We start from the raw sequence: 22,129 nt of genomic DNA, 5'->3' as shown, positions 1-22,129 counted from the left end.
TAATTACATAAAGTTTTACATCTACATGGCACGGGGAAGTTATTAGCAGCTAAGTCAAAAGTGGCAAATGATAAATACTTGGTGAAATGTTAAGACTAAAGACCAAAGTCCTATGGAAAATCATTTTATTCAATTAATTAAAAAACAACCGATCTGCAGATCCAGACGGTTGAGTATATGCACAATGTGTATGTATCCAAAACGTAGCTGGATGTGACAAATATATATATTTTCATTCTGTGTACCTTCTTGGAAATGATTCCCTGATTTTCTGAATATTTTGTGAAAGCTTGGGAACAAGTCGAGACCGTTTACAAAAAATGAAATACAGCTTCCATTTTTGTGAAAGATACACATTTCTATAGACTAGGAAGACATGACTCTCAATGCCTGTATTTAATTAACCTACTGTATTCTAGTCGGGAGAACTGTTTTCATTGTTTTGTGTTTGAACTACTTTTCTGGGCTTGTCCAACATAAGCAATGTACAGCAAATGTCACGTGCCCATGAGTTTGGGCCAGTCAAAGGCTTACTTTCTATATATTCACTTACTAGTTGGTGATCTTCTTTTAAAACTATACTTATGTTCTGTAATACAGCTGATAAAATTACAAAAATTAATTGCAAATAAAAACAATAGAGTACACTTTCCCATTTTTCTACTTTCAGTCTTTGATCACTTTTTAATTTTTTCCTCCCCTTTCCTTATTTGTATTCATTTTGATGCCCATCAATTTGTTTCTCTATTACTGTTATTTTTGCAATTTTCTGGTTCCTTTGGAGCTTGCACTATTCTCTTTGATCTGCTTCCCTTCGAGCTTTATTTTTGGTGCTGTTTTTCATGTTCTGTAAAAAAAATATTTTTGCCTCTCTTCCCTTTATTCTTTTGATTTAACTCCTTCTTCTTAGAACAAGAACAAACTCCAGCTTTGAGGGAACAGGTAAATGTTTTTAAAAGAGTAAGCCCTAAGAATCCTTGGCTTCGTGCTGATGAATAGAAATGGTTGAGAGCCTACTTCAAAGGCCCTCAAGAACAAAGAACCTTTTCTGAGGCCACTAACAAATCCACCAATTCTTTCTGACCCATCTTTGCCAAAAGATATGAGCTAATGACAGGAAAGACCTGTCTTCTAAGAGTAGCCAAGTAGGCTTGGGAACAAACATATCCTTGACATAATCAAGGAAAAACATACTGTTTATCTCTTTAATAACCATCTTGAGGAAAATTAACATTACTCTGTCCTTTGTGCGGAACAATAATTGGATTGTGTGTTTCATTTATATCTGGACAAAGGCCAGGATATTGAAATACTTCTCAAAATTAGATTTTCTTGTTTAAAAATTAGATTTTATTGGCATTCTCTTTCTGAGATTTCTTCATTAAAAGCTTCATTAAACATAAATCTTTTACACAGCAGAAAACAAAATTATTTTAAGGAGGTCATTTTAAAAGTCTTTTGGAAGGGGGGTGCTAAGCTGTCTACTGGTGACTTGTCTTGCCCAGGATCTGGCATTCCAAGGAAGAAATGATCATTGATCTTTGCCTACATGTGTCTTATATTAATTACATTGATAGTTGGAGCTATATAACAAGTTGTGTTCCAGTGTCTAAGGCTATTACAAATAGGCTACTTTTAAAATTGGGGGGCTAAGAAGTATGCTGTAGAGGCTTGATTTGGTGACAATCTTAGGGGGCCTCTTTTACTCAGGGGGAGGCGAAGTCATCCATCAGCTAATGTGCTGAAAAGCCCAATTGGGTTTTAAGTACATTTACATACCAAACTTTGATTACAGCTTGTGAACAGGAATGGGCACACTCTTCACAAGGGCAACAAGAGAAGTGACAACTATGAGGTTTTCCTGCCTTCAAACTGTTTCCTACTCCTCGTTCCCCGCATGCTTGGACAGACTCGCTTCCCAGCCACTACCCGACATAATTGCTCGGGCAGCGTTAGTGCAAACTCAGTTCTGCTCTCGGGTCTCCTGGTGCTGTTTCTGGCTCACACCTTTCTGAGGGAAGGATGATAATTAAATGGTTTGGTTTGAAAGGCCTTCTTGCCCACTGGGCCGTGAACTTCACGTGTAACAAATAAACAAATACAACGTGACTCGTCAATAAGGGGCAATCCTAACAAAGAGTGGTCCTATCTATAAGAACTCAGAGTAAAGATGTATGTGTCCCTGTAAGAACCCTGCAAGTGGGAACATTCATCCTTTAATTGAAAACTAAGTGTAAAACATTTATCAGATGAGTAGATGTTTTTTTCCAAAAGGAGAACATACCAACAAAGAAAATCCTGGTCGTGGTTGTAACACATGAGCTTGTATCATCTTGTTCGTGTTCCACCCACCATCTTTTTAAGGAACTCACAGATAAAACGATCCAACCTCTGCCCCTGGATAAGTACCCCATGGGTAGGAGATGAAGGGTGGTGACTTCAGGGCTCAGAGGAGGCTAGGGCTCTAGGAGTTGGGACAGGACGTTGAGCAGATAGCACAAGGGAACCAGATTCTGAGGCTCTGGAAGCTGGGATGGGTTCTAAGCACCATATTTAGAGAGAAGATGGGACACTGGAACTGGATTCTAGGTCAAGTGTCAGCAAGAGGCAAGGTAAGAAACAAAGTGGAGGCAGCAGGTTTCAGAAGTGGTGCCTGGAGAGTCCCAAGGCCACTTGCCATGGGCTTGTCCAGCTCTCCTAGGGCATCTGAGGCTGAGCCTGAGGACAAAACAACTGTGTAGTTGGTCCACTCCTTCCCTCCCTTAACCCTGAAGTTAAAGGTTAAGCTTTTCTTGGCCTCTCTTGTTGGAAATCCTTTACTCTCAGGACAATTCAAGGTTAGGAGAAGGTCCCCACTACTTCCAATGGATTCATTCCTGAGCAGATGCAGGCACAGTGTGCTCAGGAATCCAGAGCCTCTGCAGTGAATGCTCTCAGTTTGGGTCTGGTGTTTCTCAGGCAGGCTGCCACAGCATAGGGTATAGAGGGTTGGCTGGGGGTCTCACAGGGCTGGAACTGGACAGGTTATGAACCTTGGACTTGGTCACTCCTTCCACACTCCGTGTCTCACCATACTTTCTTCAAACAGCTGGTCCAAGGAGGTCTCAAAAATTTAGTAACGATTAACAAAAAAGAAAATGGAAAAGTTTGAGCACAAAGAGAGTATTAGAAAAATGTAAAAAAGAGCAGCCAAACCGACCAAAAGTTAATTAATATTCACCAGAAGAGTATCTTATAGAGCAGAAAGCATGCGAGGGAATTATGGAAGGTTTCAGGACACAATGACCCTGATGAGAGACCACAAAGCAACAGCACCAGAACTTCTGGGAGAGATGGAAACAGGGAATTAGTCAGAAAGACCCTAGTAGATTTTAGTTTACTCTTAGTGGTTCAATACCAATAAAGTGGACAGAAGAGAGGTCAGGCTATAGAAGATGTAAATGACATGATTAATCTGATAGCTACGAGTAATTTATATTAAACTCTGTGACTTGCAAATAGAGAATGTGTTGTCCTCTCTTCTGGATATGGTGGTCCTTTAAACTCCTGTCCATCTGAATTGGCTTCTTTGTCTATTTCATTCAGTTTCCTGGTTCTAATACAGTTCACATCTAACATCTCCCACGTGTACATCTCCAGCCTGAACACCTCTGACTCCTGACTCATATTCACCTGTCTGCTTGACTTCTCCACTTGGTTGTATAACAGGCATCTCAAACTAAACATGTCAAAAGACCGAACTCTTGATATCCTGTGCTGGCAAACCTGCTCTCTCAGTCATCCCCAAATTAGTAAGTGTAAGTCCATTCTAGCTCGGGTCACACCGTTCTCCCATCTAATCCATCAATAAGCCATGTCAGCTCTACCTTCACAAAATACCAGCATCCAACTGCCTCTCAGTACCTGCTCCTAATTCAAACCACTACCACTGTTTACCTCCTCCTAGCCTCTCCACTTCTGCCTTAGGGCACTTATAATTTATTCCCTCACAACAGCCAGAGGTGGTCTCATTAAACATAAGGCAGATCATGTCACTCTTGTGCTTGAACCTTTGCATTTGAGTGGTTTCCTCTCTCAGAATAAAATCCAAAGCCTTATAATGGTCTGTAATAGTCCTCCAGTTATCTCTCCTATATGCCTTCTGCCCCTCTTCCTCTTACCCACTCTGTTCCAACCTCACTGGCCTCCTGGATCATGCCAGGAACACTGTCTGCTGCCTCAGGATCTTGGCACATGCTGTCCTTCTGCTGTTTCCCAGTTATCTATGTGGCATACTTCCTCACTTCCATGGCCTTTCCTCAAATATGGAAAATATTCTTTAAACAAGGACAATATTAGGACATACTGACTTTCAAGAGCCATAGATGCTGGGATTCAAAACAGAGACTGAGTTAGGGGACATAGAATAACAATGATAAATATTTGCATTAGTGCTTTGCACTTTATCAAGCTATGTATTTTTTGAATTATGAAAACAACACTGTGGCTGCATGGTATCGTTCATGTTTCTACAATGGGGCCCAAAAGCTCAAACAAGCTACCTTGTCTAAGGTCACATAGCCAGTAACTTCTAGAATTAGAAAGCACAATCTTCTATTATTAAGTGCAGCTTACAGAGAAGGAGACTAAGTCAGTGGCAGGATACATAACCTGTCCAAAGTAAGCAGGTGGTTATGGTGGAGCTGGGATTTATACCTAAGCACTCAGGCTCCAGATCCTGGGTCTTTAGCCACCACATTAAATCTCTGCTTGGTCTTAGAACAATTTTTGTCTGCTTTGCTGAACATGTTAGATACGGTTTACAGTTGGACATAAGTGATTCTCCAGTTGGGTAAGTTGAGATCAGCTGTGTTCACTGAACATTTCTTCAAGACCTAGGTAGTTTAAGAAATACCATCTTTAAAAAAAAAAAAAAGAAATACCATCTTTGATTGAATTGAAGTGTGAAACATTTCAGCACAACTGCTAATTGTCAGATGTTGAAAGCCAGTCAAGCAGAGAGGTTTCTGGAAAACTCCATGACCACCCTTTCTAAGGTCGATGTTTTCTCCCTAAACAAAGTGCTCACTACTACACTTTGAGCAGCTCATGCCCTAGACTTTTCCACCTCAGCAGCAGCCTCCAGGGAGGCTCCTACAGGCAGAGGAAAGAGAGCGCCTTACCTGGGGTGAGCGTAGGCCATCTGCCGGAACTCATTGCTCCAGTTAGGTCTTCCATAGAATGTTTTCTGCTTTAACCCCGTGATCACGTCAGTACTTTCATCCCAATGTAAAGCAATGTGAACGGCCTAAAATAAAAATTGTTGCATCAGGTGACATTTAGAAAAAAAAAAAACACAACAGGAACCTGCTTCTAAATAAAAGATCAAGTAATTATGTTCATTTGTAGATAGAATACTCAAAAACATTTCTTCATGCAGCTAGAGATGCTTATCATTAGCATCAGAAATCACTGATTTTGCATTTTGGGATAGACATCATATCTCATTTATCTTTGTATTCTACCTTGGGCACTACTGAAACAAAGGGTTTGATGTGTGCCTGGGTGAGGTACAGTAACATGAACCTGGGAGGAATTTTCTTGACAAGGATTAGAGTAGTATGGTAAATATGGTTAAGGGACAGTAAGCATTAAGCTACTTCCTTTTTTCTACCAAACTGCTCAGAAATTAATTTCTGCCTCTGTTCCCACTCACTTAATATGAAACCTTAGGGATTTGAGAAGGGCACTGCCAGATTAAAATGATAGGAAATGTTCAGGAAGTGGTTGGATCTTACAGTCAGATCTACCTACTGGGTTGAAACGGTTTGAAGTGGACTGTCCACGTTCTAGTGCTGGGAGGAGGCGGAGCCTGGCAGACAGACCTGGTGGCCAAGCACAGAGAGGGGCAGGATTGGAGCTCTGTGCCCAACAATTTGCTTTCAAATTATAAACTACTGATGATGTTTTAGGTTGCTGAACCCTGGTAGCTACTCTCTTCTTACCTCCTGGGATTTGTGTGTTCTATGCTCACCCCTTAGACACCAATGCAGCTCTTGAGTTCATGTGTTTCACAACCTTTGGTGCTCCATTTGCTCATGTCCTCTGACTCATCTTGCTCCTGACCAGTTTGGCTAACAACCCTGCTGGGCCAAACCTTACCCCAGGTAAGGCCCCAACAGACCAGCTGGTGAGGGTGGACGGTGGTGGAATCACAGAAGCCCGGGCTGCAGGAAGTTGCCATCAGGCAGGTCTGACCCCAGGTGGCAGGGATCCTATCGGCATGGATTTTGGGAATAGGGGACTCCAGGAGAGCAATAGTGAGAGTACGGCAGGATCCTCTTCTTGGCCAGGTTTATCAAGACCGAGAGGGAAGCATGAAGTAGGAGACAAGAGCTCAGGGACAGGAACTGCGGCAGTAGTTGAGGATTGAGCCTTGAAAAGTGGCAGAAGCCCTGTTATCAGAACTGGAAGTCAAGGTCAGAGTTGTGTCAGCCTCCAGATTAGAGCAGCACAATTGCAGCCCCACGGCCCTCTTGCTTAACAGTAGGATTGACTAGTTTCAGCTGTGGGCAAAGAAGAAGGCAGAGGCAGCCAATTTACTTTTGACTAAGTGCCTAAGCTAATGACCAGCTCGGGCCTATTCTCCTTGGCTTCTCCACCAATCATGTGGCTGAACATTGTTTCTCCTTGATTTTATATGCATTATAAAATACTATTTCTTCTACTTCTCTCTGACTCTTCTTTTCATTCAAGGACGAAATGTTAGATTTGTTTTCCTATGATCTTCTCCTGTCTCACAATGCAGCTGCCTTCCCAGTTTCCAGTCCTTTTTGGACCACTACTCCCCAAAGAACTTTCATTTTCATGGTCCCAATGAGCATCGTCTACAAAGATGACTACTAACTTTCTCCCCAACACCCTCATCTTCCTGCCGGAGTAGAGTCCTGGGTCTTGAACTCCCTAAGCATATTTTTACGTAAATTTTTTTCTGTTCCTTCAAATTGATCATCATAGCTCAAGATGAATCTTCAAATACTGTGTGACTTCAACTTCCTTCCACATACAATTGTTGAGTGATTTCTATAAGCAGGCAGGGTACTATGAGTGAGCAGTACAAAAATAAAGAGAGAAGGTCTTTGCTTTGTGAAGAACTGGTCATCCAAGGGAGGGGAAGCCCACGTGCATGACGTCAACGACATAAGTTAGACCAAGATCCTTCTTTACTGGAGATAGAAACAAAGTGCTCTTGGAGAAGTAGACAAGTTACACTGCTAAAGCCCCAAGTACTTTTGACTAAGAGAACTGGGGATGGCCAGGGGCTTCAAAGAACCATTGCATGTTCTAGGCAGTGGGGAGGACAGAGGACATTAAATGACGGAGGACAGAGGACATTAAATGACGGTCAGGGAAATGGGACAGAGAGGGCAGATATGGAGGCATGCAAACACAAGGCATTGTCTGGTGGCTCCAGTGCCAGAGGCATGATGGAATTGCAACAGTTGGTTGCCGTCAGTCAGGAAGGGCCTTAAAGTCCTTGAGGAGAAGTTTGGGCATTATTTAATAGAAAAAAAAGGTCCCTTTCTACTTATGTTAGTGGTACTGTCGAGCTACCAATCAGTGATGTTCAAACATTTGGAATTATATTTGTTCCATATTTTTTAGCCCAGTGTTCAATTAATCTTCAAACCCTGTTGATTTGCCCTTCATAATACCTTTTCCATCTGTCCCTTCTGTTCTTGTCATTCTGCCACTTTGAGGTTGTTGAATTCAGTTTAACAATTGGCTATTTCCAAAAAAGCCTTTTGATTCCTCACTGACAGAATGCACCAATTATTTTTTCCCTGGAATTCAAGCATCTAAAGAGTTTCAATGTGTCATGACAAAAATTTAAGAACACGTCAATTTTAATTTACTTGTATTCAGTAAAAAAGTATATCTTAAAGCATACTTTGAGAAGGGGCAGAGATAGGATGGGGCAGAGTTGTATTGTCACAAAATCAAACAGGGCCTCAGTCTCAAAACTCCCAAATGACTGGGAATTCTGAGATGGACCCTTGAAATCAATTCACTGTAGAAGCTGAAGAGCAAGCACAGTGCTCGAAAGCAAAAAAACCCCAAAGACTGTATCTGTACTTCATCAAATGGATCATTAGTCATAAATCCCATTTGAATAAGGAAAATTTCTGTTTGGAAAACATAATTAACAGTATTTAATTCATTATGGAATATTATGCAGCCATCAAAAAACCCCCAAATCTTGCCATTTGCAACTACGTGGATGGAACTAGAGGGTGTTATGCTGAGCAAAATAAATCAATCAGAGAAAGACAAGTATCATATGATCTCACTGATATGAGGAATTCTTAATCTCAGGAAACAAACTGAGGGTTGCTGGAGTGGGGGGTGGGGTGGGAGGGATGGGGTGGCTGGGTGATAGACACTGGGGAGGGTATGTGCTATGGTGAGCGCTGTGAATTGTGTAAGACTGTTGAATCACAGACCTGTACCTCTGAAACAAATAATACATTATATGTTAAAAAAAAAAAAAGAAGAAGATAGCAGGAGGGGAATAATGAAGGGGGGGAAATCGGAGGGGGACACGAACCATGAGAGACTGTGGACTCTGAGAAACAAACTGAGGGTTCTAGAGGGAGGGTTAGCCTGGTGATGGGTATTAAAGAGGGCACGTATTGAATGGAGCACCAGGTGTTATACGCAAACAATGAATCATGAAACACTACATCAAAAACTAATGATGTAATGTTATGATTAACATAACATAATAAAATAAAATTAAAGAAAAAAAGGTGTTTTAAGGCTCATTCCCAAGGAACCTGTATTTCAAATTATCCCAAAGGAATAAATATTTAAGGCCGACTGCAAATAAGACCCTAAAAATTCATTTAGCTACTGAATTTTAAGCTAAGTCTTAACCAAAGGTACAGAGTCAAATTTCAGCAATGTCCCATAGGGCCTCTGTGTGTGTGTGTGTGTGTGTGTTTATGAGAGGGAGGGAGAGAGCAGGAGTACCCACTCTCAGGAACACATTCTTTTGTAAATTTAGTGATTAATATAAATCTTGGCTCAAACATACTTTCCTTAAAGTAAATATCAACAGGAGCAGCATACATTTCATAAACCTAGTGATTACTTCATTGTTAGCTTCCATATTTGAGGAGTTAAAAAAGATTTAAAAGGTAGTAGTTATCATTCAATATTATCAACCCTGAAATTCTACCCTAGTGCAATATTTTGATATACATTATTTCTGGTAAACGCAACTTTACTATTTCATTGATACAATATACTGCAGAACACGTGCCACAAAAGAAGATCCTCTTGATCTTAGGTGAATGAACATATGTGCACACAATTTCTAAGAATGTCTTAAAAAAAAGAAATCTCTAGATAAATCATGTATTCATAATGATTATTTTCTATAGATGTTCACATACGTCACAATACAAAATGTCGAATGTAAACACTTTGGCTTTTTTTCTTGCTAACTCTGAATAGCTCAAATCATAGAATTAGAACCAATCAGGAGCTGAACAAGACAATATAGCTGATCGGTAATATTCGCCTCATGTCAATAAAATGACAAATGCAACCTTTCGTGACAGAATTCTTCTTGGATTTCCATACTTGGGATTCTTTTATTGCTATGATTTGAATACCTCTTTCTAACCTGGTTTATTTTATTTTTCCTTCCTTTTTAAGGACATACACATAATTCTTTCATGCCACCAAATAACTATAGAGCTCATTATTGACACTGTTCCTCTGCTCTTTGCTCTATTATTAGATGACTTATGTAATACTGATTATTCTGAATCTTGTCAATACCTGATTTTCATCCCAGCCAGTAAGAAATATATGATAACTCAGAAAATGAGCTTTCCCTCGCTCACTCATAAGTGTTTCCAGCGAAAGTAAGAGATCAGCAAACCACTCAAAAGCCTTTGGATCCCGGCAAATCCAGTAGAAATACACCTGTCAAGAGAGAAGACAAGAGAACAGATCTGTCCCTCTTTTCCATAATGTGCTGATAATCACAGACTACTTTATCTCCATTAAATTATTTGAGCTCAAATGGGCACTTCTGCAAAATGACATGCTTCTCTCTGCCAGGGAACAGTCACACTGTGATTTCTTTTGAAAAATTTCACATCGTGTTTGAAAAAGTCCAGAGTGAATTCAGAGTCAGGAGTCTGTGGGCTGTTGCCAGTTTCATTGGATGAGGATCAATTCACCACATTCCTGGCTGTGCTTCTTTTGAACGAGGTTAATAATCATAACTAGCTGTGCCTTTCATGGCTCCCAAAGGGGGATAAACCATTAGACCAACCCCCTTCATCTTTACTCATGACCTAAGCTTGGGATTTGAACTCCCTTTTCCAGAGACCCCAACGGCTTGTGCAGTAATCCACTTTACCATCATGACTTCCAACTTCTGGAGGGTGGAGATTATGGCAACTGCAGAATTAAGCCACACAGGCCAGAAGTTTCTCTCATCCAGACATATCAGTGTCCAAGAAAGTGGGGGGTGTTGGTTATGGTTGTGTGTCAACTACTATAATGGAATTATGTCTAGGAACATTTTTTTTTTAACTCTCTGTGTTTAGCAAATGGCATGTGACAAGAAGTAGTCTGGGTTTGCTGAAATAAAGGCTTAGTTTTTACGCTTTGAGTTTTAGGTAATTGTATCTAGAAGAAACCACAGGAGAACGATCTATTAATTCTCTTGATTTTTCTCACTCTCCTATTCCTTGCTGCTCACTACTGTTTCCTGCACCCCCTCCCCAAAGAGACTTCTGTATTGCTTAACAAGATCTACCAGGAGGCTGGCCTTGACCTCCGCTGGGAAATATCTCCTCCAAGAGATGGTGTATACTCCTGCCTCCCTTCTCCACCAGCCAGCCTGCAAGCTCACAATCATGATGAAAGTTATACATGAGATTTAATTAACTGATCAAGTTCCTGAGGAAAAAAAAAATTCACAGAATGTATTTCAAGGCTAAACATCTTGTCTATTTTCTCCAGGTTTGTGCAGGAGTTTATAATATTAACAGTCAGTAAGAGCAAAAGCTAGTGAGGATAAGACCTTTTCTCTTAAGAAAACAGATGGACATAGGGGAAGGGGAAAAAAAAGAGAGGGAGACAAACCATAAGACACTCTTAACTATAGAGAACAAACTGAGGGTTGCTGGAAGGTGAGTGGGGGATGGGCTAATTGGGTGATGAGGATTAAAGAGGGCACTTGTGTTGAGCACTGGGTGTTATATATAAGTGATGAATCACTAAATTCTATTCCTGAAACCAATATTACACTGTAAGTAAACTAACTAGAATTTAAATAAAAAATTGGATAAAAAAGAATTAGAGCCCAATATTGGTTGGACAGCTACAGCTCAGAAGGCATTTTCAATACTACTCCCAGCTCAAATAATAATCTCTAAGTGTGTTAACCCCCAAAAGGAGTGCTGTCTCTTTGCAGTTGTAAATCTGAGCCAATGGTTCCTTCTGTTGAACTCCACATGGCCCCCCACAAGTATAGTGATTGTGTTCATCCACTTGCTTGTTGACTCAACAAATATGTATTCTGTACTGTTCTCTTCTCTGGAAATTTAAGAGCAAACAGAAGAGGCAAAAATTCACCGTTCTAGAGTTTGCGTGTAGAGGGAGAAGAAAGATGGTAATAAGTAAAACATAGAGTACATCAGAGAGTGATAAGTACTATGGAGAAACGCAAAGCAGGCTGGAAAGGGCTGGAATACTGAGTCAAATGATCAAGGGATAGGAACATTTGAGCAAAGATGAAAGGAGGCAGAGGAATCATGGTTGGGGCAAGAGCCCTACAGAAGGAGTGGGGCCTTTGGGGAAGAGCCAAGGGGCCGGTGTAGCTGGAGCTGTGAAGGAGGGGAGGGCAGTAAGAGATGAGGTCTGACGGGAAGGCTGGGAGGTACAGATGTGGGGTTTGGGGCCATCTTAACTTCTACTCTGAGTGAGCTGGGAAAGCACTGCATGGTGTTGAGCAGGGGAGCGACAGGGTCTGAGGAAGGATCAGGAGGAAGGATCCCTGGGAGAATGGAGGCCAGGAGGCTGACTTTATATCCAATGTTGGTGATGAGTACTGCAATCATCTTGCTTTTCAAGTTCCATCGTGCCTAATCTAAATTATTCTTTGAAAACCTGAGCCCTCCTTTTGACTTGCTTTGCTCCCGGTGGAAACAGAAAATCTATTGACTGAATTTAATACCATTCTTACTGATGTACCTCCCCTTCCTTCCTGCTCAAAGTAGGTTGTTTTACCTAGGAACATTGATGGTGGCATTTGGATGAGAACAAACATCATCGATTTATTTTCTTTTATTTCCACTCCTTAAGGGACGTGTTTCAAATACATTCATATAGGAACAATATCCCCATTTACTTTTTAGAAAACTTGTCAATTTCAAAACCAATCTCAATCACATCCTTCCTTGAAAAATGCCCACATCTTAGCTTCCTGCTCACACTGACCCTTATCCTTTCAAATAGAAATCATGCCTGTCCTTGCTTTCTTGTGGCTTAGCAGTGTGTCAGCCTTCTTAGGGCTTGCCAAGCCTTTTATACTTTTTACTTCCTTGTAATGGCTTTGTGTGTTTTTCCCTCTGTAATTGACTTAGAGGTGACACTGGGCAGCTTTGGTGCAAGAGGCAATGAAGGAACACTGAATAGGCTCAGAAGTGCTTCAGGCAGAAAAAGAAGAAAAGAGACTTTGAACAGAGAAAGAGGCTATTGACTTTGACTCTCTTTCATCCTAACGGTGAGGGACACTCACTGTGAAGGGACAGGGCAGTTCCACTTCTGCATTTCGTCCAGTAGGAAGGACCTGGTCACTGGTAGAACAAATATCCCAAACAACAGGCTACACCTCTGTGATCTGCCCAACACTCGCCCCTCCTCGGTGTCCACAAATAAAAAACCTGAAATCATTCACCTGTCTAAAGCCTGGCTTCCAGAATTCTGTAGCTGATATCAGAGGCCCCTAATACTTAAGGTTACTTTAAAAAGTTTTGTTAAACAGAAAGTCATCCTCCATCAAGAGATGAAAGTTCTGAACTTTCATAGCAACAAAGGTACTGGTTTTAGCAGGACTCATACCACACGTTTCTGTAGATCTAATGGAGTCCCAGATCTTTTAGGAGATGACTCCAAGAATGGACAATGGCTTTAGGGAGCTCTGTGTGCATGTGGCCTGTCACAGGTCTTCAGGTCACATCCTTCCTGGCATGGACCGCCATCCCAAACTCAGCCACCTCCACCTCGGAGGGCCTGGGTGTGAGCAACACGCAGTGCTGTGTTCTCTGTGAGCACGACCTCTTCCCCCATGCTCCTGCAGCTCTAAGAATTCTGCAGACATGCACATGGACCAGGTCAAGGTGATCTGGGGCCAGAAGGAAATGGACCTGTGCTACTTTTTGAGAAATAATTTCAGAAAATGAAATAAGAAAAGCTACTCATCTATTTGACTAGCAGAGTCCACAGATGCTCCCTGTCTCATGGCCTGGATAGGCATCCCCAAACGCAGACAGAAGACACATCCACAGGTACAACCTGTGTTTCTTTAGATCCCAAATCCATTTCCTGAGGATGGATTGGGGACAAAAATATTTATTTATACATCTATTTATTTATGGCCCAGAACCTCTCCAAAGAAGGAAATTGTACACGAGGACACAGTGTTATGATGCAGAGTAATTAAACACTGTGAGCCCTTGAGTCCTCTAAGCTGTTCTAGACTCCCAGCTTCACCATCTATAAGCTGGGTAACTGGGGGCAGTTTTTTTAACTTGAACCTAGATCACCACGTATATAAACAAACAAAACCACCTCTAGAACAACAACCTATGAGATTATTGTGAGGATGAAAGGTATGGTTCATGGGAGCATTTGGCACAATGTCTGACAAAGGCAGTAAGTGCTCAGAGCTCTTAGTTGTGATTGCTGCTCTCCTTGCTGTCGTGTGGAGGAGCTTACAGAATGAATACCACATGTTTATATTAGAGTCAGCAAGGGGAATCGTTTGCCTTACGTGGGGGTCTGTGTTCCCACTGGGCACTTGTGAATTATAGAGGTGGTGATCACTGAGAAGAGGTGAAGCCCAGCTTTATCCCCAGCACCAGTCTGGGAACCTCAGCATTGGTTGTAAGGGTGTGGTCCTGACAGGAATCCCTTCACCAGCAAAGCGCACTCCACGCTCTGTGTGTGCTAAACCCACAGGAGGCATTTTACAGGGTGCCAACATTGACCTTGACCTTGACCAATGCCTCCACCTAGGAGAAGGCCAGTGGAGTTGCACTGTGACCTTGCCTCCTGGACAGTGCCCTCTGTTCCCCACTGTTATGAACTGAATGTTTGTGTTGTCTCCAAATTTGTATGTTGAAAACCAATGTGATGGTTGGTATTGGGAGGTGGGCCTTTGAGAGGTGGGTTGGATTTAGAAGAGGTCATGAGAATGGGGCCTCCAATGATGGGATTAGTGTCCTTCTGAGAAGAGAAAGAGACCAGAGCTCTCTCTATCTCTGTCACATGAGGACATAGTAAGAAGGTGGCCATCTGTAAGTCAGAAAGAGAAGCCGCATCAAAACCCAACCATGCTGGCTCCCTGATCTCAGACTTCCAGCCTCAAGAACTGTGAAAAATAAATGTTTGTTGTGTAAGCCACCCAGTCTATAGTATTTCTGTTATAGCAGCCTGAACTATATGCTGTGTGCTAAGATATCCATGCTGTACAAAATAACCCAGAACTGACAGAAACTCCAAACAAGTAGGGTGATGGAGACTTTCCCCTGAGGGAATTGTGACCGTTTTCCAAAAAAAGAATTTTTCTCTCTAAAAAGATAAAGATTGTGACTGATTAGAAAACAAAAATAAATGTTTATTATCCTCAATAAATGGCAGCTATTATTGTCCCAGTTTTTTATTTTGTTGTTGTTGCAAAGGTCTTCCTGGATGATTATAATAGCAAACAAATTTTGAAGCAACTATTCCTTCTTATTGAGAAACTTCCTTAATGGGGCTTCCATGTCCCGTTTTAAGGAAATATAATTATAAAACAATTTTTCTTTGTCAATTATTTTTAGTCTCTAAGACTTTTTCTTTAAAAGATCTTTAAAGTTAATTATTTCATGGCTGTACTACTGTTTTGCCCGATGAGGGAGGACTGACCTCGCTGGTGTCTCAGTTTGTTCTAAGTATAGTTAATAAGACTTCTTGGGCAACCAAAATGTTCATTAATAATAAAATCATTACATCAAGTGGGGGATATCCATGCTTCGGAATACTCTGAAGACACTAAATCGAATGAAGTGAATCAGTAGGTATTGACACGGAAGATGCGCTAAGCCATATTATAAAAGGCAACGAAAACAAAACAAAGTGCATCTTTCTCTCTCTCTCCCCCTACCCACATCTCTATTTATGTATAAATAAAATAGCACCCTGTATATGCGTATGGGTGCAAATGCATGGAGAAGGAATGGAATGATACACGCTCCACTGTTTAATGGTGAACCCCTAGAGAGCAGAGTGATGGCGGTGGTTAGTTTGGGGAGGAAGGCTGATGAAGGGACACCTTTTGACTGAGTATTTTTTTATTTTATTTTTTTAAAGATTTTTATTTTATTTATTTATTTGAGAGAGAGAGAATGAGAGAGAGCACATGAGAGGGGGGAGGGTCAGAGGGAGAAGCAGACTCCCTGCCGAGCAGGGAGCCCGATGCCGGACTCGATCCAGGGACTCCAGGATCATGACCTGAGCCGAAGGCGGTCGCTTAACCAACTGAGCCACCCAGGCGCCCTATTTTATTTTTTTAAAGATTTTATTTATTTATTCATGACAGACAGAGAGAGAGAGAGAGAGAGAGGCAGAGGGAGAAGCAGGCTCCCGAGGAGCAGGGAGCCCGACGCGGGGCTCGATCCCAGGACCCAGAGATCATGACCTGAGCCGAAGGCAGACGCTTAACCAACTGAGCCACCCAGGTGCCCTTGACTGAGTATTTTATTTGAATCTTTTTACAAGGACATTATACTCTTGTATGGCTTGTGTGGTTAATAAACCAAAATATTAAAACTATTAATACTGGTCACCTCCCCACAGGGCAATGGTGATGCCTGCTGGGGGACTGAAGTCTTTTGAGGCTGTCTAGTGAAAGATGGGGGGGTGCAGTTGTCTTCTGGAGGGCACATGTGGCCTTGTGTACCCCAGTTCAATTTATTACAACACCGTCAGTGTTTAGCAGAGATGATCAATTCCAGAAGTAGCCAGAGCTCCAGTGTGAGGGAAAGGGAAAGCAAATAATTTCTCAAATTAAACAGATTAAATTAAGTGCATTTTTCATTCATTAGAAAAGAGAGCAGGCCCTCCTTTGTTTTATTAATATATTTAAGTAGAGTATGGATTTTTGCCTTTCTTGGCCTCTTTGCCCTGTTCTCACTGGCCTGAGCTGTCTTTTTATTTGAATTATCTATTTATTATATTAGGTTAAGGACCCAAGGCCATCTTGCATGGGACACACTATAAATACCCATTATCATGGTTATGTATTATTGCGGTGATAAAGGAAGACAATTTATGAAGAAATGAGATTATTTCTTTTTTTCTATAATCTATCTTATTACAGTCTGCGGATTACATATGCAGTTCGGGAAAGGAACCAAATCTTCCAGTTGGCGGTTCTCTCTGCCCTGTCTACACGGCTGGGACATTAGGGGAACGAAAATGTATAAGCCGATACATTTATGCCTGCCATCCCCCCTCCCCATTTGCACACACCTATTTCATTCATCATTTTGACAGTTTGCTTGTGCAAAATTTTTTTCAAGAGCTCTTTTCACAAATTGAGTGTGATGTGGAATTAATCATCCCGTTAGGCAGGCATAAGAGGACGTTCATTGCGATGGGGCATTTGCACCCCCAGTGCTCAGGTCCTTTGAATTTCATCACAGACACTCCTCAACCACTCACACCCCCTTCCCTCATCCTGAAGGAGCGGTGTGTGCTCATCTGCCTCCAACTAAGTGAAGTTTGGCTCTTACTCCTGTGTTGAAAATACCCCTTTCACATCTTACAGCTTTCCCCTCCCCCCACCCACTCCCAAGCCATCATTCCATTTATTTTTACTTTGCCTTCTTGGGAAATTTCCTCCTAACCACTTCTCCCCCTCCTCCCTACCATCTTTAAAAATAAAAGATCGTTAGAAAGAAATTTTAAAACACCAGCTTCAAATAGAAAGTGCTACACATGATCCCAGACAAGCAGCAGGCATCCTATTGGCTATTCTCCTGCATTTTACTTAGAAGCGTTCTAGAATAACGTGGCAGAGGAGAAGGGTAAAGAGAGATAGTTTGCAAGGGTAACAACCAAGAAAACTTTGCAGTTTTTTTTTTTTTATTGTAGACTTGCAACATCAGGCTTGTATGTAAAAATGTATGCCTTTATATCAACTGGTCTTTATACAGAAAGAAAATCCCACCTAACTGCAGTTAACCCTTTAGATTTAAGTTTTCAGCTCTGAGCCCCTATGCTGCATTTTCCCTTTTGCTTGTTACAGAAGAGAACTATCTGAAAACTATAGCCCAGGTCTATAATCGTTAGGGTGTTGTTGGATAAATATGTACTGCTGTGCTCTCCTGCACTTTAAAAATTATATAGATGCTGACAGTTTCGTGGAAAGAGTATTTATATCTCAAACACATGTAGGCGGCCCTGATAAATATTAGTTACCTAAGCCTAATGATAGCTGTAGTCAAAACACACACAAAGTGGCTTTAAAACAGAAAAACTTCTTAAACTTTTTCTCCCGCATGCACACTCTAACCAGGTGGGTCTTAAGTGGAATTTTCAGCGTAAACTTTCAATAGCATGAAATCTCACTTTTTGCAGAGTCTCGAAGGCAGAAATTAGAAATGCCCGCTCCCATCCTGATTCAGTAGCTAACCAACTAGATGACTTTGGACAAATCACTTCCCAGTCTCAGTACAGATGCTGACTTTCATGGTCATATGCAAAGCTGGGAGGTTAAGACCTCTCAAATTATTTTGTGATTCTATGCTTTTAGCTTTTTTTCTCCCATATGCCATTATCCTGACCTTTATTTTCAGTGGAATATTGCCCCAATATTGCCACCAATTTCTGTAAGTTATAAAAACATTTTTTTAAGATTTCTAATTCTTTGGTTTCTTTTTTTGGGGGATAGAGATCAATGTCCCTGTTTTATAGTTTTGTGGTAACTGCTTAACCCTCCCACTGAAACAGCCTTGAGAAACCCCATAAATAGAGCCCGGAAATAACAATGAAATAGCGAGGGAGGAGGTGGTATGAGGATTTTGCAGATTCCTATATGGACTTTTAAGATTTTGTGGGTTCTTACAAGAATTTTTCCTATTTGTAGTAAAATAATTGGAATATATTCTTTGAGTTATAAAATTACTGAACAAATAGTCTTCTTGGTTAAATAAAAAATGAATTAATCTTAGTAATCTAGAATTTTATTAAAAATTACATAGAAGTCATTTGTTCATTTTGGTACACTTACTGATTTATTAAAAAATTGTAGTGTGTACGTGCGTGTGTGTATGTGTGTGTGTGTGTGTGTGTATCTTATAAAGATACCCAAAGAAGCCTCATGCAAGGAGCTCAGAATCTTTTAGAAGAAATGAGATCCTTTGTGAACATGACATGAAAGCACATGGATAACAGATTATTGAAAGAAGGGTGAGGTGTTATAAGTCTGGTGTGAGGAGAGTGAGAGGCTTGTCATGTCAGTGTCAAAGGGCCTGGCACATAGTAGGTGCTCAATAGATATTCATGGAGTGAATAAGTGAATGAAAGTGAGACATGCAATCCATCACGTGTGAAGTATAATGTGACCTTTAGTGTTGTGAAAACCATGAAGCAAGAAGCTGCCTCTGTGGATGGGTTTTACGTGGTAGACAGTGAGAGGAAAGAAAAAGCTTAGGGGGATTGAGAAATCATCATAAATCATAACAAAGCATTGCTGGGTCGGGGGGGGTCTGAATAAATAAAAGAGTAGCTGTGTTGCTTGTTTTGTACCATAGACTGAATGTCTGTGTCCCCCAAAATTCATATTTTGAAACCTAATCCCTGATGCGGTAATATTCAGAAATGGGGTATTTGGGAGGTGATTTGTTCATACAGGAGGAACCCTCATGCATGGGATTTGTGCCCTTATAAAAAAAGGCTCCAGACTTCTAGACCTCTGTATCTACTTTTTCCTCATTGAGTTGCAAACCGCAAGTCAACAAATTTGACCCTTTCTGACCAAAACAAACAAACAAACAAAAACTCAAAACACTACCAAGAGCTACCTCACCACCCTGCTATGGGAAGTTAGAGCTAGAAGATGGTCGCCCATCAACCAGGAACAGGCTCTCATCAGACACCAAGTCAGCGAGTCTGTTGATCTTGGACTTCCCAGTATTGGAACTGTGAGAAATCTGTTTTTGCTGTTAAAAAGTGACCCAAGTCTATGATATCGTGGTATAGCAGCCCAAACGGACTAAGACACCTTGTTGAACTTATTGTGGTATAGAGGAAAGATGAGTCTGCATTCAAAAAGTCTAGTTTTGAACTCTCATTCTACTATTTATTAGCTCTCTGTGCTTTGGGTTCCTCAGTAGTAAACTGAGGATGTTACTTATCCGAAAGAACAATTATGATAATTTGATAATATGACGCTATCATTCCTATGAGCTTTGTGATCAGCTTCAGTTTTCTCATCTGTACATGGGAATAAAAATGGTGAGTTCCTTAAAAAGATGATGTGAGACTGTATGTATAAAATGCCTAACTTCCTGCCTGCTAGGTAGTCAAGGCTTGATGAATCTAAGCTATTAGTAACAGTAGTACTAGTAATCTATCTACATCTTTGGCAGCTATAATGAACTTTTATATCATTTTATACAAATCTACATTACATTATTTACACATCACATTATTGATTTGTCCTATTTGATGTTAAAAATCCCTGTAGGATATGGACTCTTATTTCTCCATTGTGCAGATCAGGAAACCCAGCTCAAAGAGTTGACCTGAGTCACTCAAGACGATGCTTCTAGTGAGGGTGGAAATCAGGCTGAGGCGGATTCTCTGGCCCGGGATCCCTCAATCTGCCTACAATACAATGGTGGCAGTCATATCTACCATATGTTGGTTATGTCATGGAAAGAGCCAGATGGATCTAAGTTTGAATCCTCATTCTGCCTTTTATTACCCATGTATTTTTAGGGCAGTCACTTTGGTTTCTCTAAGCTTCAGGTTTTTTTTTTTTTTTTTTAATGTGAAAAACAGGCTTGCTATTATCTACTGTATAAGGTTGTTGGGAATTAGAACAACCAAATGAGAAAATGTATGTCAAGCACCTATCACTTGGAAACTCATGAAATGATAGCTGATTTTTCTCTTATTTCTTAGTTGGAAAAGCCCCAACTTTAGAGATCTTCTGGTATTGCCCCCAGGGCTTCAAAGAATACTATTCCTTAATAAATGTTAGGTGGAGAAAGTTTCCATGGCTAACTAAGCTTGGGAAGGATGGGTGAAACAAAACTGAAAGAGGTTCTTTTCTACAGAACTTATTTAATAGGCTAATAGATGATGTGAATCTTCTAGATTGGGATTTGTAGTAGCTTAAGTTCTTTTGACCACTGAATTCTCTTTAGTGGACCATAGCACATGACTAATGTTCATACCTAACTCATGTTAGATAGACATGCTAATCTAATCAAGCAAATTCCTTTGCTAGAGGAGGAAACTGGAGCCAAAGTGTGAACCAGGGAAGTGGCAGAATCAGGCCCAGAACCAGGCTTGCCTGACATCCTGAGTCCTCCTGAACGGACACCACTCGGTGTTAACATGGCTCCCTTTCTCCTGCGGCTCCTCAGAGGGTTAAAGTATGGACTGTCTTTGGGTAGGACAAAGGAAGGAAGGCAGCTATGGAGGTGTCTTGTCAGAGAACATTCAAGAAATGACCAAAGAGATTTGGAGCTGGGCAACACCAAGCAAGCAGGCCAATGAATCCCAACTGTGGCATTTTTGCTTCTCGTTAAGACCCCGAGTCCACGAGAGGAAGATGCTGAATCACATACTTGCAGCCATAGTATCAGGCTAAAGAGACTAAGGAAAAGGCCACCTGTTAATGTCACTAACAGCAGCCCAGTCACAAAGCCGTTTGCAGCCTGTCCCTATTTTACCGACATGAGCAATTACATGCCCTGTAATGCCAATGAAGCAATAAAATTTATGTCTTGTCATCTTTAACAAGATTAGACATAACCCTTCTCATAAATGTAATACCGAATGGAGATTTTTAAGAACATAAGTATAGTTAAGGATCCCTGAGTTTATCCCTCATAGTTAATTAAAATCCTCCCCAAGAATTGGCAGATGATAGATAGAAGGATGTTGAACCTTTTAATCCATGGGAGTGTGAACTAATGATTTTTTCCATACCTTGCTCAGCTTCAGCTGGGTTTGTGACTCACACTTGTACCATATAGATTTCAGAAGAGAGGCGAAGGGAGTGACCCCTATTCCTGCAGCGATGCACACGCTCACTGGATAGTGAAATACGTCCGTCAGTGCGGTTCCGAACGGCCCGTCCACCGCCAGCCTGCAATCATGAAGTGCAGCCCTGTGACATTCAGAACGCTCTGCTCTGGAAAACAAAGCCATCCTCAACCGATGCTTTTCAGAGGATGTGTTCGCAACTGTGCACAGGGGGTTGGCTCTGTGCTTGAGGATGCCATGTTAGGAGAGCCTGGACTTAGCAGGAGGAAATGGGGGCCTGTCTCCTAGGGGTGGGGGATGACCAGACAGGCCAGTCCAGGTGCCATTCACGGGAGGACAAAGCCTGGCTTCTCTGGCTCGAGCTCACACCTCTTCCACATGGCAAGCTCTTACAATTCTTAGATGCTTGTTTTGGCTCCAGGCATCATGAAGCCTTGTAGAAGAGGCTTTTTCTTTTTCTTTTTTTCTTTCCCTTTCCCTTCCTCTTCCTCTTCCTCTTCCTTTCCTTTCCTTTCCTTTCCTTTCCTTTCCTTTCCTTTCCTTTCCTTTCCTTTCCTTTCCTTTCCTTTCCTTTCCT

At 41.3% G+C, this 22,129-nt stretch overlaps 1 protein-coding gene across 1 annotated transcript in view; it reads right to left on the bottom strand.

Annotated features, from left to right (window-relative positions):
* The window catches only part of NOX3 (NADPH oxidase 3), a 55,486-nt gene that overhangs the window by 4,761 nt on the left and 28,596 nt on the right, over positions 1–22,129 (bottom strand). Inside the window, exons 10-12 of the mRNA XM_021693497.1 lie at positions 21,496–21,655; positions 9,829–9,975; positions 5,163–5,287 (exon numbers count right to left, since the gene is read on the bottom strand). Coding sequence (XP_021549172.1) covers positions 5,163–5,287; positions 9,829–9,975; positions 21,496–21,655 — 432 coding nt within the window. The remainder of the gene's footprint in view (positions 1–5,162; positions 5,288–9,828; positions 9,976–21,495; positions 21,656–22,129) is intronic.

This window comes from Neomonachus schauinslandi, chromosome 8 (assembly GCF_002201575.2).
Source record: "Neomonachus schauinslandi chromosome 8, ASM220157v2, whole genome shotgun sequence".
NCBI classification, from domain to species: Eukaryota; Metazoa; Chordata; class Mammalia; order Carnivora; family Phocidae; genus Neomonachus; species Neomonachus schauinslandi.
This window is presented reverse-complemented; position numbering and strand designations above follow the sequence as displayed.